The sequence below is a fragment of the Phyllostomus discolor genome, chromosome 2, assembly GCF_004126475.2.
Source record: "Phyllostomus discolor isolate MPI-MPIP mPhyDis1 chromosome 2, mPhyDis1.pri.v3, whole genome shotgun sequence".
Lineage (NCBI taxonomy): Eukaryota > Metazoa > Chordata > Mammalia > Chiroptera > Phyllostomidae > Phyllostomus > Phyllostomus discolor.
Window position 1 is genome coordinate 125,984,131 of NC_040904.2, and position 17,075 is coordinate 126,001,205.

At 39.4% G+C, this 17,075-nt stretch overlaps 1 protein-coding gene across 1 annotated transcript in view; it reads right to left on the reverse strand.

Annotated features, from left to right (window-relative positions):
• Window positions 1-4,197: 4,197 nt before the first annotated feature.
• The window catches only part of PARP11 (poly(ADP-ribose) polymerase family member 11), an 84,795-nt gene continuing 71,917 nt past the window's right edge, over window positions 4,198-17,075 (reverse strand). The window contains exon 8 of the mRNA XM_036018545.1: window positions 4,198-4,634. Within this exon, the coding sequence (XP_035874438.1) occupies window positions 4,426-4,634 (209 nt within the window). The 3' untranslated portion in view covers window positions 4,198-4,425. The remainder of the gene's footprint in view (window positions 4,635-17,075) is intronic.

Here is a 17,075-nt window from a genome sequence, read left to right on the forward strand (position 1 = left end):
GCAGAAGTAAAATTTGAAACTAGCAAAAGTTGGTTCATGAGGTGGAAAAAAGAAGCCATCCCATATCATAAAAGTGCAAGGTGAAGCAGCAAGTGCTAATGGAGAAGGTGCAGCAAGTTACCCAGAAGTTCTAGCTGAGATAATGAATGAAGGTGGCTACCTACCCGTAACACCTGATTTTCAATGTAGATGAAACAACCTTATATAGAAGAAGATGCCATCTAGGACTTTCATGGCTAAAGAGGAGAGAGGTCAATGCCTGGCTTCAAAGGACAGGCTGCCACTCTTATAAGGGGCTAATGCAGCTGGTGACTTTAGGTCGAAGCCAATGCTTATTTACCATTCTGAAAATCCTAGGACCCTTAATTATCCTAAATCTACTCTGCCTGGGCTCTGTTTACAACATGGTTTACTGAATATTTTAACCCTGTTGTTGAGACCTACTTTTCAGAAAAAAAGATTCCTTTCAAAATATTACTGCTCACTGACAACTGATTTAGTTACCCAAGAGCTCTGATGGAGATATACAATGAGATGAATGTTGTTTTTATGCTTATTAACATAACACCCTTTCTGTGGCCCTTTCTGTGGATTAAGGAGTAATTTTGACTTTCAAGTGTTATTAAGAAATACATTTCATAAGGCTATAGCTGCCACAGATAGTGACTCCTCTGTTGGATCTGGGCAAAGTAAATTGAAAACCTTCTTGAAAGAATCACCATTCTAGGTGCCATTAAGAACATTTGTGATTCATGGGAAGAGGTCAAAATGTCAACATTAACAGGAACTGGGAGGAAGTCAATTCCAACCCTCATGGGTGACTTTGAGCAGTTCAGAACTTCAGTGCACGCAGTAACTGCAGATGTCGGGAAACAGCAGGAGAACCTGAATCAGAAGTAGAGCCTGACTGACTGAACTGCTGCGCTCTCATGATAACACTTGAATGGATGAGGAGTTGTTTCTCATGGATGAGCAAAGAGAGTGGTTTCTTGAGATAAAATCTACTCCTGGTGATGCTGTGAAGCTTGCTGAAATGACAACAGGATTTAGAGTGTTACATAAACCTAGTTGATAAATCAGTAGCAGGGTTTGGGAGGACTGACCAATTTTAAAAGAAATTCTACCATGGGTAAAATACCATCAAACAGCATCAAGTGCTACAGAAAAATCATTCATGAAAGGAACAGTCAGTTGATGCAGCAAACTTCATTACTGTCTTGTTTTAAAAATTGCTACAGCTACCCTAACCTTCAGCAACCACCACCCTGATCATCGAGGCAAGATCTTCCACAAAAAAAAATATTTTATCTGGCTGAAGGCTCAGATGATGGTTAGCATTATTTATCAACTAAGTATTTTAACCAAATTATGTACATTATTTTTTGGATATAACATTATTGCACACATAATAGGCTATAGTATAGTGTAAAAAACATAACTTTTTTTAAGTACTGAGAAACCCAGAAATTCATGTGACTCACTTTATCATGATATTTGCTGTCTTGCAGTGGTCTGGAACCAAACCTGCAATATCTCCTAGGAATGCCTGTATAAGTGAAGGGTGGTAGAACATGCCACTGCAGAATGTGACTGTAGAAGTTCAGAGCGCACCACCAAAAAGTATGTAGCTTTGGTATTTTGATTGCTTTGAGCTGTAGGCACTTGAAAACAATAAATGCAGGGAGAGATTTTCTCTGAACACCCTTTATCTGCCTCCAGCATCTTAGTTCTTTTTGGAGTTCTTTTGGAGGGCAGCTTAGTTCTTAGTTCTTTTGGAGGGCAGAGGCTCCAAAAGAAAATCAGTTATCATAAATCCCCTCCCCAGGAGTTTCATCAGCCAGGGAGGATTGATTATCACAGGAGAGTAGACTAGAAGTCACCACCACATACAAACTTTGTCACAAACTATCTTACCGCCCATCTATTCTTCTAAGGACTCATTCATCCTCCCTAAAAATCACTTACTATCTCATAAGAGGCATGCATTTCTTCTACCCTATCCCACCTACCACCACCTTTCTTTATTAAGATGGTATTTAAGTCTGAATTCTAAACCATGTTGGGGAGTTACTCATTTTTCCCTGGCTCTCTCTCATGTATATATAAGGTATACATGTTAATAAACTTCTGTTTTTTCCCCTCTTCTTAATTTGTCTTTCATTACAGGAGTCTCAGCCAATAGCTCAGATGGTAGAGGGAAATTTTTTTCCCTCCCTTACACTGACCATTAAGTTCCTTGTATTTTGTTATTCTCTCCCAGTAGTTCAAGTATTTTATAAACACCAGATTTAAGAGGTATTTAGAAGGTAGCTCATTAATAATTTCCCTGTCTACTGGTGTTTAGATAGATGAGTCTCTTTTGTCCTTCAAGAATTCTATGAAAGAAAATAGGACTTTTGTTAAGCATACACAGTATTTACGTGGTATGCAAATATATCTTTTCCTGTCATCAAAATGAAAGACACTAATAAACATGCATTGTGATTTTTAAAGTATATTTTATTGATTATGCTATTACAGTTTTCACAATTTTCCCCCTTTATCTCCCCTCTTCCCTGTACCCCTCAGTCCCCCAGCATCCCCCCCTTAGTTCATGTCCATGGGTTGTACATGTAAGTTGTTTGACTTCTCTGTTTCCTATATCATTCTTAACCTCTCCCTGTCTATTTTATGCCTACCAATTACACTTCTTATTCCCTGTACCTTCCTCCCCCATTCTCCTTTCTCCCTCCCCAATGATGACTCTCCATTTCTCTGATTCTGTTCCTATTCTAGTTGTTTGCTTACTTTTTGTTTTCATTTTTTTAGGTTCATTTGTTGATACTTATGAGTTTGTTGTCATTTTACTGTTCGTAGTTTTTGATCTTCTTTTTCTTAGTAAGCCCCTTTAACATCTCATATAATAAGGGCTTGGTAATAATGAACTCCTTTAACATGACCTTATCTAGGAAGCACTTTATCTGCCCTTCCATTCTAAATGATAGCTTTGCTGGATAAAGTAATCTTGGATGTAGGTCCTTGACTTCTATGACTTCAAATACTTCTTTCCAGCCCCTTCTTACCTGTGAGGTTTCTTTTGAGAAATCAGCTGATAGCTTTATGGAACTCCTTTATAGGTAACTGTCTCCTCTCCTCTTGCTGCTTTTAAGATTCTCTCTTTAATCTTGGGTAACTTAATGATGATGTGCCTTGGTGTGTTACTCTTTGGATCCAATTTCTCTGGGACTCTCTGGGCTTCCTGGACTTCCTGGAAGTCTATTTCCTTTGCCAGATTGGGGAAGTTTTCCTTCATTATTTATTCAAATAAGTTTTCAACTTCTTGCTCTTGTTCTTCTCCCTCCGGCACCCCTATGATTTGGATGTTAGAATGTTTCAAGTTGTCCCAGAGTTTCCTAAACCTCTCCTGATTTTTTTGAATTCTTGTTTCTGCATTCTATTCCAGTTGATGTTTATTTCTTCCTTTTGTTCCAAATCATTATTTGAGTCCCAGTTTCTTTTTCTTCACTGTTGGTTCCCTGTATATTTTGCTTTATTTCACCTTGGATAGCCTTCATTTGTTCCTTCATTTTGCAAACCAGCTCAATCAGTTCTGTGAGCATACTGATTACCAGTGTTTTGAACTCTGCATCAGATAGGTTGGCTATCTCCATGTCACTTAACTGTTTTTCTGGGATTTTGATATGTCCTTTCATTTGGACCATATTTCTTTGTCTTGGCACACCTGTTATGTTGTAAGGGGGTGGGGCCTTAGGTATTCACCAGGACAGGGCAACCCTCTTTGCAGAGTTGTGGCGCTGTCTGTGGGGGAGGGCTCAGAGAGGGAACAATGCCACTCACTGGCTCTGCTCTAGCCCCCCTTTCCAATGAACTCTCTCGTGAGAGACTGGGAGTTTCTCCTGCAGTAGCAAACACCACAGTAGTTTACAGCTAGCTTTGAGTCCTTAATGTCCTATTCAGCCAGCCCTGCCTTGCCCATGCAGTCTGCTGCCTTGCTGTGAGTCCTCTCAGCCAGCCCCTGCCTGGCCTGTATGGTCTCGGCCTTGCCATGAGACCTCTCCACTCAGCTCCGCCCCTCCTACCAGTCTGGGTGAATGTTTCTTTAACTCCTTGCTTGTCGGACTTCCATGTAGTTTGATTTTCTGGCACTTCTGGTTGTTTATTGATTTTTATACTGGTTGTTATCCTCCTTTTGGTTGTGCAAGGAAGTGAAACATTTCTACCTATACCTCCATCTTGGCCAGAACTCACATCATGATTTCTGTGTCAGAATTTCCATCTTTTCCTTTTTTGGTGTATTTCTCTTACTTTCCATATTGTGCTGTCAGTGATCTTCAGCTTGCACCTGAGTTTCTTTAAGATGAACATGCCTTTGTTCTAACCAACCACCCCTCTGCTGCGGCTGAATCCAACAGTTCCTGGTTTGAATTACACCTTGTCTCTGGAGACTACATAAATACGAGGACCTTCATATAAAGCAAATCCCATTTTGCAGGCAGGGGAAGCAAGTGTTGGCTTTGTCTTCTGGTCAAAATCATACACTGAGTCACAAAATGAATTCAGTTTTGATTTCCAGGCAACCAATGGGAATCCTGGGCTACTGGGCTCTTCCTTAAAAGGTATAATCCCAAGTCTGGCTAGAGATGGAAAGATGAATGAAATAATCTTTTAGGTGCCTTTCAGTCTGAATATATTTCTAAGAATGTATCATTAGAGATGAAAGTAGTGATTAAATCATATATCCAGGTAGGTCTGGGTTACTATGATTCAAAAATTCAGTGCGTTCCTGGGTAGTTACTATAGCCCTCTGTTGTTTTCCAACAGGACATTTTTATCTCCCATGTGGCAAATACAATTTTGAATGACAAAAATGTTGGGCAATATAATGAGGATAAAAATAACTTCTTGAAGTTTGAAAAGTAAATTAATACCAGTAAGATTAAACTGAAGAGGGACACTCCCCCCACTCTCCCGCTGAGTCCCAGTCCCTTTGCTAGCAGAGACTTTTAACAATTTCTTATTATGTATGCTTTAAACCTGGCATTTTCCTTAACACATGCCATAAGCACTTTTCCATGTCATTGCATATGTGTCAGGAAGATCGTTTTGACAGATACATGATATTCTACCTTAAGTATGCACTATATTTAACTTCTATTTTGCCTACCAGGTTATTGGCTTCAATTATTTTTATCTTAAAATAATGTTATAATGATCATCCTTTCATATAAAAATAATTTAACAGAGGCAAATGTAAAGGCCTTTAAGTTCAACATTAATCATAATTACAGATTCTATTCATCTAGTTTCCCATAAACTTCAAGGGGAAAAAAAAAAACTAGGATGATTTGGTTATTCACAAGTGCTAAATTTCCCAAGATGCAACCAGTACGGTGTTCAGTACAGGGAGGTATTTGTTCTGCTCTACTCTGTACTGGGAACATTATATCTGAAATAACATGTCCCTATTCTAGGTATCATCCTGCACCCTTTGCAACACAAACATTTAGAAGAATTCGAGAAAATCTGATAATTATCAGATGAGTGCCAATTCAAGCTGAAAGAAGTGAGAGCTTTAACTCTGAAGAGGAGAGATCTAAGGTTATGAAATCAGATTTCAAATGTACAAAAGAGTATTTTGGGAAAGAAGAATTAGAATTACTCCCATGCCCAAAAGCTATGAGGGGCAGATTTCAGAAGATGTGGCCCAGAGTAGTTAAAGTAAGAAAAAGAAAAAGAAAGTTAGCGGTACTTCATAGACTTGAACAGATTGCTCCCTCCCCACTGAGGACCATAGCATTGGAAGAGCTGGGTAAGCTCAGGAATGGCCTGGGTGGAAAACAGAAGTTTCCTCCTCCTTTACCCTCTTAGATGTTGGCATTCTTCAAGGTTCCATCCTTGGTCTTTGGTTGTTTTCTATGCTTACTTTAGACAAGCTCATCCACTTCCATGGCTTTAACCACCACTTATCTAAACATGCCTTTTAAATCGCTCTCTCTAGTCTCTTTCTCCTGTGCTCAATTATCATCAAAAGAAAAATCTTTTAAACTGTAATGTATCGAGATCACAATTATCTTCCTGCCTTGAGTAGTTGGGACTTTTGTTTGCAAGTGTCAAAAACGCAACAGTAACTACCTTAGGCAAAAAAAGGTAATTTATGCTAAGCCCTGGCTGGCATAGCTCAGTGGATTGAGCACGGGCTGCAAACCAAAGTGTCCCAGGTTCGATTCCCAGCCAGGGTACATGCCTGGGTTGCAGGCCATAACCCCCAGCAACCGCACATTGATGTTTCTCTCTCTCTCTATCTCCCTCCCTTCCCTCTCTAAAAATAAATAAATAAATAAATAATTTTTTTAAAAAAAGGTAATTTATTGGTTCATGTCCACCAAACCATAGGACAAGCAGGGATTAAATTAGCTTCAGGATGCCTGAGACAAAGGACTGAAAGGCCACCAGAACTCACTTTCCTTATGTTTCTCACATCTGCTCCTCTCCATGTGCTAGTTTCAGTTTTTCTCTATTGAAGAGCAGCTTCTTCCACACATGAGACAAAACCACTAGCACCTCTACACTTCCAACTTTGCAGATTCACCGCCTGAGAAGAAAAGCCTGGTTCCCTTAGCGCCTATTCAAAATTCAGAATATTGGAGGTTTAAGATTGAGTCACATGCTCCTGTGCTGGCCAAACACTCTGGACAGGGTGGAGAGAACAAGATAGTATGACTGAACCAATTTGTATCTAGTAACCAGCCCTAGAACAATTACTGTAGCTAAGGAGATAGGGTCATGTTAACAAAAAGAAAGGTTGTTCTCATTATGTTCTTGTATTCCAGTTGGGAAAAGGGAGAACAGGTATGTCTGCTGTTCCCAGGAAATGGGAGCAGTGACAGGTGAACAAAACATTACTGAGCATTGCACTCTCCAGCAATGCTCCGTCTTCCATATACCAGGTGGGAGAGCAAAAAACCATGGAATTATCTTCTGGATGGTGGGCCAGAAGTCTTGTAGTACAGACTTCTTCTGCTAGGTGTTTTAGAAACCCATCCATATCAGTGTGCCAGCTGGCCTTGTTGTGTTCAGCTTCAGTGAATTTTTTTTTTGAAGACTCTTTCTAGTGTTTGCCCATTTCATGATGGGTGATTTACGAGTGCACCTGCCCACAACGTGCTGAGTGTTCAGCAGTTTTTGACCAAAATGGCAGGACCCCTGGGCCCTACCTTCCTATTATACACCCAATCTTACCCTAAGCGACTTTTTTGTTTCTCCAGATGAAAAAAGTCCTCAAAGGGAAACAGTTTGCCGATGTAGAAGAGGTAAAACTAAAAATGGCAGAAACACTAAAAGGCATCAAAATCAATGAGTTCAAAAACTGATTTGAGCAGTGAAGAACACATCTTGATACGTATTTATTGCAACAAATGGAGAGTACTTTGAAGATGACTGAAGTTTAAACATATAAGAATAAATACACAATTTTTTATAAATAGATTTTGGGGTGTTCTGGGTCCTTCCTCATACTTAACCTCTTAATGACATCTCTACTTAACCAGTCTTGCAAACTGTGCCTCAGCTTCTTAAAAGCTTTGGCCAGTTCCCCAAACAAACTCCAAAACCCTTAACTTAAATACAAATCCCTTCCCAACATGGCCTGACCTATTACAGCCTTATCTCCTCTAATTCTTTTTTTTTCAAATCTTAAAATCCTTTTTTTTAAAATATTTTATTTATTTATTTTTAGAGAGGGAAGGGAGGGAGGGAGGGAGGGGGGAGAGAGAGAGAGAGAGAGAGAGAGAGAGAGAGAGGGAGAGAGAGAGAGAGGTTCAATGTGCGGTTGCTGGTGGTTCTGGCCTGCAACCCAGGAATGTACCCTGGCTGGGAATCGAACCTGGGACACTTTGGTTTGCAGCCCGTGCTCAATCCACTGAGCTACGCCAGCCAGGGCCTCTAATTCTTCATTGTATTTTTTCCACTGCCATTTATCCTCCTTATATCTCCTTCCACCCCACAATCACCACACTGTTGTTCATATCCATGAGTCCCTTTTCCTTTTTTCTCAACACCCCCACTCCCTCCCCACCCCTCTCCCATAGCTATCATCCTGCTCTCTACAAGTCTGTTTCTATTTTGCTTGTTAGTTCAGTTTGTTCATCAGATTCCACATGTGAGTGAAATCATATGGCATTTGTCTATGACTGGCTTATTTCAGTTAGCAAAATGGTCCCCAGTCCATCCATGCCATCACAAAGGGTAAAATTTGCTTTTTTAATTGCCAAGTAGTATTCCATTATGCAAATGTCCTACAGTTGTTTAACCACTTATCTATTAATGGACACTTGGGCTGCTTCCCTACCTTGGAGATAAATAACACTGCAATGAACATATGGGTGTTTATGTTCTTTCAAATTAGTGTTTTGGGTTTTCAGATATATTCCCTCCCAGAAGTGGGATTGCTGAGTCAAAAGGCAGATACATTTGTAATTAAAACTCCTCTAATTCTTCTGTGCAACTCCCATTCCCTGCTTTCCCCACACAACCACACTGTGTCGCCACACTTGCTTGCTAGTCCTCAGATACCCAGACCCCTTTCCCCACTCCATACATTTGCCCATGTTCATCTCTGCACAGCTGGGACTGTCTTTTCTTACTTTTGTCACCTAGTATTTTCATTCAAGGTTTGCATAGAACATTTCCTTACCCTTAGGTTAAGCCTATCCTACTCTCCAGGTATGTACGACCCCTTGTAACTCCCATGACACATGAATTCACATCTTCTCACTAGGCCAAAAGAAGACAAGAACCATACATTATTTTTCTTTGAAGTAAGTCCTAGTAAAGGGCCTGATAGGTGAATGGCTATCACCTGGCACATAGTGGATGGTCGATAAATGTTTAATGACTAAAACAATAACTTAAAATGTCTAATTTTAAATTTTGTTTGGTTATTATTAGCTAATAAGTAAAACTACACATTACCCAAACTAGTGGTTCTTTTTTTTTCCTTTAAGAAATGAGAATAAATTAAAGAATAATGACTGGGTTAATTTGATTTTATTGTTTTCATCCAAAATACTCTACTTCATTCAAATATGCCAAATGCTATTGCAGTAGCCTCCACCCAGTACTGTCATACACACCTGAAGCTTTTTCACTGTCACATTAGTCCAAACTGGGCATAGATTTATCTTCCCAGGGTTCCAAAGTGAACACTGTACCACTGGTAGGCAAATCAACTCACAACATAAAAAGGGTAATTTGTGGCAACAAAAGCATAAAGGGGAAGAGAATAAAGGACTGAACATGCACAGGTAATTAAAGATACAATCAGAAGTAAAAGGACTACTGTATACATGAAACTTTTTTTGCAAGACATCATTGAAGGAAATTGAAGAAGACACAAAGAGATGGAAAAGTAGTCCATGTTCATGGACTGAAAGATCAACATAGTTAAAATGGCCATATTACCCAAAGCAATATACAGATTTAATTCAACCCCATCAAAATCCCAATGAATTCCTGACTTTAAATGATACTACAAAGCTACAATAATAAAAAGAAAAGTATGGTATTGACAGAAAAACAGACACAGAGACTAACAGAACAGACTTCAGAGCCCAGAAATAATTCCACATGTATATAAGCAACTAATTTTTGACAAAGAAGACAAAACATATAATGGAGAAAAGAAAGCCTCTTCAATAAATGGTGCTGAGCAAATTGAAAAGCCACATGCAAAAGAGTAAAACTAGAATGCCATTTGTCACAATATACAAAAATGAACTTGATGGATCAGATATAAATATAACACTAGAAACAACAAAATACAAGAAGAAAACATAGGTATTAAAGTGACAGGCCTTGGTCTCAGAGAGGATTTTATGAATCTGATTCCAAAGGCAAAGGAAGTAAAGACAAAAATCAATGAATGGAACTATGTCAACCTAAAAAGCTTCTATACAGGAAAAGAAACCACTGACAAAACAAAAAGGCAACAAATGGAATGGGAGAAGATATTTGGAAAAATACCTCCAATAAGGGGCTAACATACAAAATATATAAAGAGCTCAAACAACTTGACAACAATAAAACAAACAATCCAATTTAAAAATGGGCAGAGAACCTGAACAGATACTTTTCCCAAGAGGTCATATAAATGGCCAACATATTTGTGAAAAGAGGCTCAACTTCACTAACTACAGGGAAATTCAAATCAAAACCAACCACAAAAAGATACCACCTCTCATTTGTTAGAATGATTATTATCAAGAAACAAAAAAATAACAAGTGTTGGAGAGGATGTGGAAAAAAGGAACCATTGTACACTGCTGATGGGAATGTAAATGTGGAAGCCACTATGGAAAACAGTCTGGAGATTATTCAAAAAATTAGGAATACAGCTACCTTATGATCAAGCAATCCCTTTTCTGGGTATCTACTGAAAAAATTTGAAAACTTTTACTTGTAAAGAAATATATTCTTATGTTCATTGCAGCACTATTCATGGTGGCCAAGCCATGGAAACAACCTGTGTCCCTCGATGGATGGTTGGATAAAGAAGATGTGCTGCATACATATACAATCAAATATTACCCAGCCATAAGAAAAGATGAAACACTGCCATGTACAGTAACATGGATGGATCTTGAATATCATGCTAAGTGAAATAAGTCAGCTGGAATAGAACAAGAACCATACGATTTCACTCACATGTAGTATATACAACAGAGAGCAATAAACAAACAAAACAAAACAAAACAAAAAACCTAACAGGCACAGACAACAATATGGTGGTTACCAGAGGGGAGGGGGTCATGGGAGACTGGAGTGGGTAAAGCGAGTCAACTATATGGTGATGGAAGGAAACTAAACTTTGTGTTAGTATACAGATGATGTATTATAGATTGTACACTTGAAACAATGCAATCTCATCAACCAATGTCACTCCAATAAATTTAATTAAAATATACAGATTGGACTCTCAAAGGTCATCTGGCAAGAGGGTCACTTTTCTCTAAAGGAACTCTTACTACACTAAAAATACCCTCAATCTCTGCTACTTTATCCTTTTTTATTTTAGTACATTTTGCCTATAATTCAGTTTTCTATTTATCATCCATTTTATGGTCCAAGTCTATCTGAAGCTGGGAGAACTGTAAACATAAGTCATTTTGCAGAATTGATCTTATTTTCACATTTTGGCAGCTTTGAGAGAGTAAAAGCTGTGTATTACAGACAATGAGAACTAGAAGGGGCCTTGTAACCACCCTCTCATTTCAGAGATGTGGAACTGACACCCAGAAGGAAGAAGTGACTGGCCCAGTTGGTGGAAGAGCCAAAACTAGCTTCATGCCAATGCACTTAACTATAAACTCAGCAAATATAAATGTGAATATTTGAGGCACTGAGCTAGGAGCTACAAGACAAGTGATTATGATCTGGCTCTGAAGACCTGACAGTGAATGATGGCAGATTAGTTAAGTTCAGTCCATGATAATCTAGACATAGCCAAAACATTAGGTGCTATTGTTGTGATTCTTTCATGAAAAAAATGTACAAAGAATTCTCAACAGAAAGTCATCAGCTTGGAAGGGATATTCAAAATCATATTACCCTTTTCCACAACCCTTATTAAAGAATCTAAATCATAGCCTTGACTGGTATGGCTCAGTTAGTTGGGTGTTTTCCTGCAAACCAAAAAGTCACCAGTTCAACTCCCGGTCAGGGCACACACCAGGGTTGCAGGTTCAATTCCCAGTTGAATGAGAGATAAATGATCAATATTTCTCACATCGATATTTCTCTTTTTCTCCCTCCCCTCCCCTCTCTCTAGAAATGAATAAAATCCTTTTAGAAAAAGAATTTAAATCATAAATCTACTCTTATTTATGTTGCTTGGCCTCTTTCTATGCCTTGGTTTTTCTCCCCTGCCTCCATTTCTTGTGCTTCCTGAGAGGTGAAGAACAGTGTTGAGATCTGACACTCGATTATTCCGGTATGACCTCCAAGGCCATCTGGGCCTTTCATGACCTTACAGATTCCCTCGTCTTGGAACAATTCAATTAATAATAACTGTATCTATGTGTTGAGCAACCAGCATATGCCAGGCACTGCTAAGTGCTTTTCATAACACACACAGCCTCAGGTAATTCTCATAACAACATTAAAAGACAAGGAACCAGCAGTTCAGAAAAGCCAGGCAACTTCCCCAAGGCTAAAGGAGCTCAAAAGCGGCAAAGCTGAGTCTATAACCTAGGCTGCGTGATTCTAAAACCATGATTTCATTATAGCATATTGCTTTCCAAACACAAAATGCTAATCCCATGACACGTCTTTTTAAAATGTTGATCTTATAATACATATATTTTTATAATGAAGGACATCACTGCTACGATCAGGCAAATATAGCCACATTGCAACAAAGTTCATTGAAAGATCCCTCAACTGGAAATCACAATGCCTGGGTCTATGCCAGCTCTGACACTGAAACAACCTCAGGGAGACAATTCTTCCTGTCCTCCACAATGGCACATTATTATCTGACCCCACTGCAGTTTCACAGAAGCAGTATGAAATTATACCTTTGAAAAATTTCTAGTGTACCATGTTCAGCTCCTTAGACTTGAAAGAAGTATTTCATTCAGAAACATGTGTATTGATGTGTCACAGATTCCAGTTTTAAGCTACATTTATGGCCCATCTTTTCTGACATACATTTTTTTTAGTCCTTACCTGAGGACATTTTTTCATTGCTTTTAGAGAGAGAGGAAGGGGGAGAGAAAACATCGACTGGTTGCTTCCCTCATGCACCCTGGCTGGGCATCGAACACACAGCACAGGCATGTGCCCTGACCAGGAATCAAACCTGAAATCTTTCAGTTATGGGACCAGGCTCCAACCAAATGAGCCACACTGGCCAGGGTCTGGTATACGTTTTGTAAAGAGTACAGAATATGCATACTGTGTTCTAAGATATTAATTTTACAATGGTAGAAACTGAGTATTTTATTTGTGCCAAGGAGGATAGCAAAACTTTGAGTCTCCATAATTTGAGAATTACAGATTTTTATTTTATGTCTGAAAAGACAAGTTTTAAAGAGTAACTATCTTTGTGTTTATGGATTCAGAAAGTAACCAAAAATCATTTCCTGGATTAAGTACAACTTTACATGAAAAAAGGAAAGAAAATAATATTAAATAATAGTATGTGAAAGGGTTGTTCAGGAGGAACTTTCAGACAGGCAAGATTCTAAACTAGTGGGAAGGGGCCCATTTTCCCTAGCAATTATCACAAATACATAAATTCATACCCAGGGGAATTTGACCAGAGTTGTTCCACCTGGTGGCAAAAAAGAGACTGTATAATTTCATCCTTTGACCCAGTTCACTAAAATTTAAGAGAGGAACTCAGCGCCCAGATTTGCTGCGACAGTTCCGGAGTAAGACACTGCCATCTAGTGTTTGCTGCTCTCACTGTAATTTGGAAACCTCCCACTAACATGGTCTCTGCCAATCTAGTCAAACAAAATAGACCTAAATAGCAAAGGCATACATTAACACAGAATCAACATTAAATTATTTGTTGAGTTAAAGCATTCTTTTGAGAAAAATAGGAGTCGTCAGTACAGTATTGAGATGGGAATCAGAACTCACTTATACCTTCCACATGCTGACCACGCAAAGGGGCGACAGGGAACGTGCAGAAAACTTGTGTGTGTTTGAATGAGAAGACATAGCCCGTGTGTGGTGGAGTACGGGGCAGGAGATTACAGATCAAGGTAAGGACAGACTCTCTAACACTGAGTCTCTAATGCTGCCCAGTGGGGCAGGTGTGGGTTGTCACTGGAGTGCATAGGCATAGCCTGCAGTACTTTATTGCAAAGTTGAAGATGGCATTTAAGAAAAGATGGCTGACTAAAGCAGACAACCTTTCTTTCTCTTTTTATGCTAGACTTTGAGCTCCTTGAACACAGGATTCTTACTATTGTATCCTGTGTTTAGTAAACTGTGTGATATGTAGTAGATATAGATACTCGGTGTTTTGTTCAATGAATGAATGTATCCACTGACCATTTCCCTGAAGGAAGAAAACTAGCCCAAATAAAAGTCAGTTTAGGAAGAAAACTAGCCCAAATAAAAGAGTTACTTAATCAGAAAGAAAAAAAAACACAGCCCCTGACATTTAGAAACTGGCCTGGCACCCAGACTAAGTTATGTTACTCTCCTATTGAACATAAACTCTCAAAATACCAACCTCAAACTTACTTGGAGACTATGATGACATGAGATAAAACAAGGTCACTACATAATTTTGTCTAAGCACAGATAAAAATAAACTCACTATGCTACCACAGAATACCCAACCACCCAGCTCTTAGCCAAAACAATTAACTGCTGCTTCTTTACAAATGCCAGCTTTTCCTCCAGCTAGTCTTCCTCCCTATAAATAAGACTGACATACACAATCACAGACTCGCCCTGCTTTTGGACAGCACCCAAAAGAAGGCAGAATCCCATTTCCTTAGATGTTCCCCCAAATCACCCAGCCAAACCCCAAATCCTGACATAAGTTCTTTCTAACACCCTCTTACTAAGATACTCCACAATCCCCATGGTCTGTGTCCTCCCTCACTGTATGGATGAAAATGGGCCACATACTGAACCCGACAAGCTCAGGGGAGGCCTGCATGGTGGCCTTACAAACTCAGAGAATGAAAGGAACCACAAAGGATGGTCTGAAATTAACTTTCTCACTAACAGCAGTCCTAAGCTGGTATTTTTCCCTAACAAAGGTCAATCTTTACCTTAACTGAACCTGTTTGTTTGTTTGTTTTGCATCTAGGATAATATACCTGATAACATGCCTTTGGAATAACAAAGTATTTCCTTTTTTCTGGACTCCTTCAAAGCACAACCACCAGAGGAGGAGACCACAAATCCCCTCATTGTTTATGTTAACTGTTGACTATTAACTTTTATACCCATGTAAAAGAAGTATGTGTCCATTCATTTTACTTTTTATCCAGTCTCAGAGATTCGCCCTCTCCCCGCCCCCCACTCCCAGTTTGCTTTCTCCCACCTCCTTAATCTATCACTTAACAAATTTCATGTAATCTTCTGTCTGTCTTCCCCTTTGATTTTGATGTATAAAATCAGGGGTAAAACTACCATTTTCTGGAGCATTTTCTCAATACACTGAGAAATTTGCTTCCTGGCAATTGTCAGTTTGACTCAAATAAACTGATAAAAATTCTTACAGGTTTGGACATTTCTCATGTTGACAACTATAGCCTATCTTGTTTAATTACAGGTCTGCTTCTGGTGGTCTTGGGATAAAGGGCATTGAAGAAGTAAGTGCTAAGGAAAACAAAGTATGCTCTTAACCCCAGTGCAGTGTGAATCCTGCAAGAATCCAAGATCTGTGAGGGCAGTGTTAGTTACAGAACACTCCCTAAAAGGGGTCTTTCATATTAATACTACTAACATTTACTGAGGCTTACTCTGTGTCTTTTACAGGAATTATTTCATCACACGTTGTAGGCATTATCACTATCCCTACTTGCAGATGAGGAAACTAAAGCACAGAGAGTAGCCTCCTCCTCAAGTTCACACAACTGGTAAATTGTGGTGCCAGGATTCAATTTGGTCTTCTGACTCCCAAGCTCATGTTTCCAATAGACATGACTTTGAAGGTATAGAGAGCTAGATGAGTATGTGTTCTGAGGGCAGGCAGCAAGGCATGAGCAAAGGCACAAGGGGAAAGAGAGCCTCTATGTAACAAGCATCTTGTATTCTCAGTAATTGTATAAAAATCTACAAAATCACCCTGGCTGGGTGCTTCAGCTGGCTGGAGCATCCCCCCATACACCAAAAAGGTTGTGGGTTTGATTTTTGGTCAGGGCACGTGCCTAGGCTGGCGGTTTGATCCCCAGTTGGGGCCTGTACAGGAAGCAGATGATCAGTATTTCTCTCTTATATCGATGTTTCTTTCTCCCTTCCTCTCTAAAATCAATAAACATACCCTTGGGTAAGGACTTAAACTTTTTAAAAAAATCTACAAAAGCCATGTCTTCTCTCCACGTACCCTTTAGCGCTGGTCCTGGCTCGCTCGGGGCTGACCCCAGAGCCAGGTGCATGAGTTGGGGGTTGTTTATGAGGCTTTGATTCTGTCTTAATTTTAATTATTAAAATTGCTCCAATCTGCCTTCACCACACACCCAGCTTTTCTCATCTCCCCAAAGCCTGATATGGCATAACCTCAGGGTGGCCAGGGGGACTAAAACCAATCCTTCACCTTCACTCACCTTTCAGGTCTCCACATTCACACGTCATTCTCAGGGAAGCCTTCTCTGATTCCCTAGGATAAGTTAGATCCCTTTGACAGAGACACTCATATTGGCCTGAACTTCCCCTTTGGTAAAGCCTATCACTTGCTACAGTTCAGTATAAGCCCCTCCCTGCTCGACTTTAAATTCCATGAGGTCAGAGGGCATGTCAGACTTGCTCACTGCTTGATATACTGCAGGAACTCGGTTATATCAAGGAGATCAGTTATAGCAAAGAAGTTATTGTCTGGGTGTTGGGAATAAAGAAGACATCTTTTTACCTGGGATGGGTCAAGTATAGTTTGGACAGGAAGGGGTGAAGGGAAGAGAGAAACTACATAAACCACCATCCAGTCTGGAGTCGCTGAAAACATGAGAAGTAAACTACCTCTGTGAAAAAGTGAAGGTTAATGGATGTACTTGGACATCTTTCCTAAATACTTAGGGCTCACTGCTCCCACATTTATTACTCACACAACCAGGAAGCCCCCAAATAATCGTGTCCCTCATATTTCTTTGAGATATTAATTTCCTCCATCACTGTTGCCCCAAACAGCACCATAAAATTATTCATAGGAAGTGAGGCAGGACAGCTGGTTTCACCAAACCTCTTCCTGCATCTTAGTACAAAGGGCTAAAAATAAGTAAAATCACTTTGCTAAAGTTTCTAACCAAAAATAATTTTTGACAAGGCTTTTGTTTTTCCTTTCCCTACTATTTTTCATTCCCTTTTAATGTTCTCTTTTATAAAAACAAAAC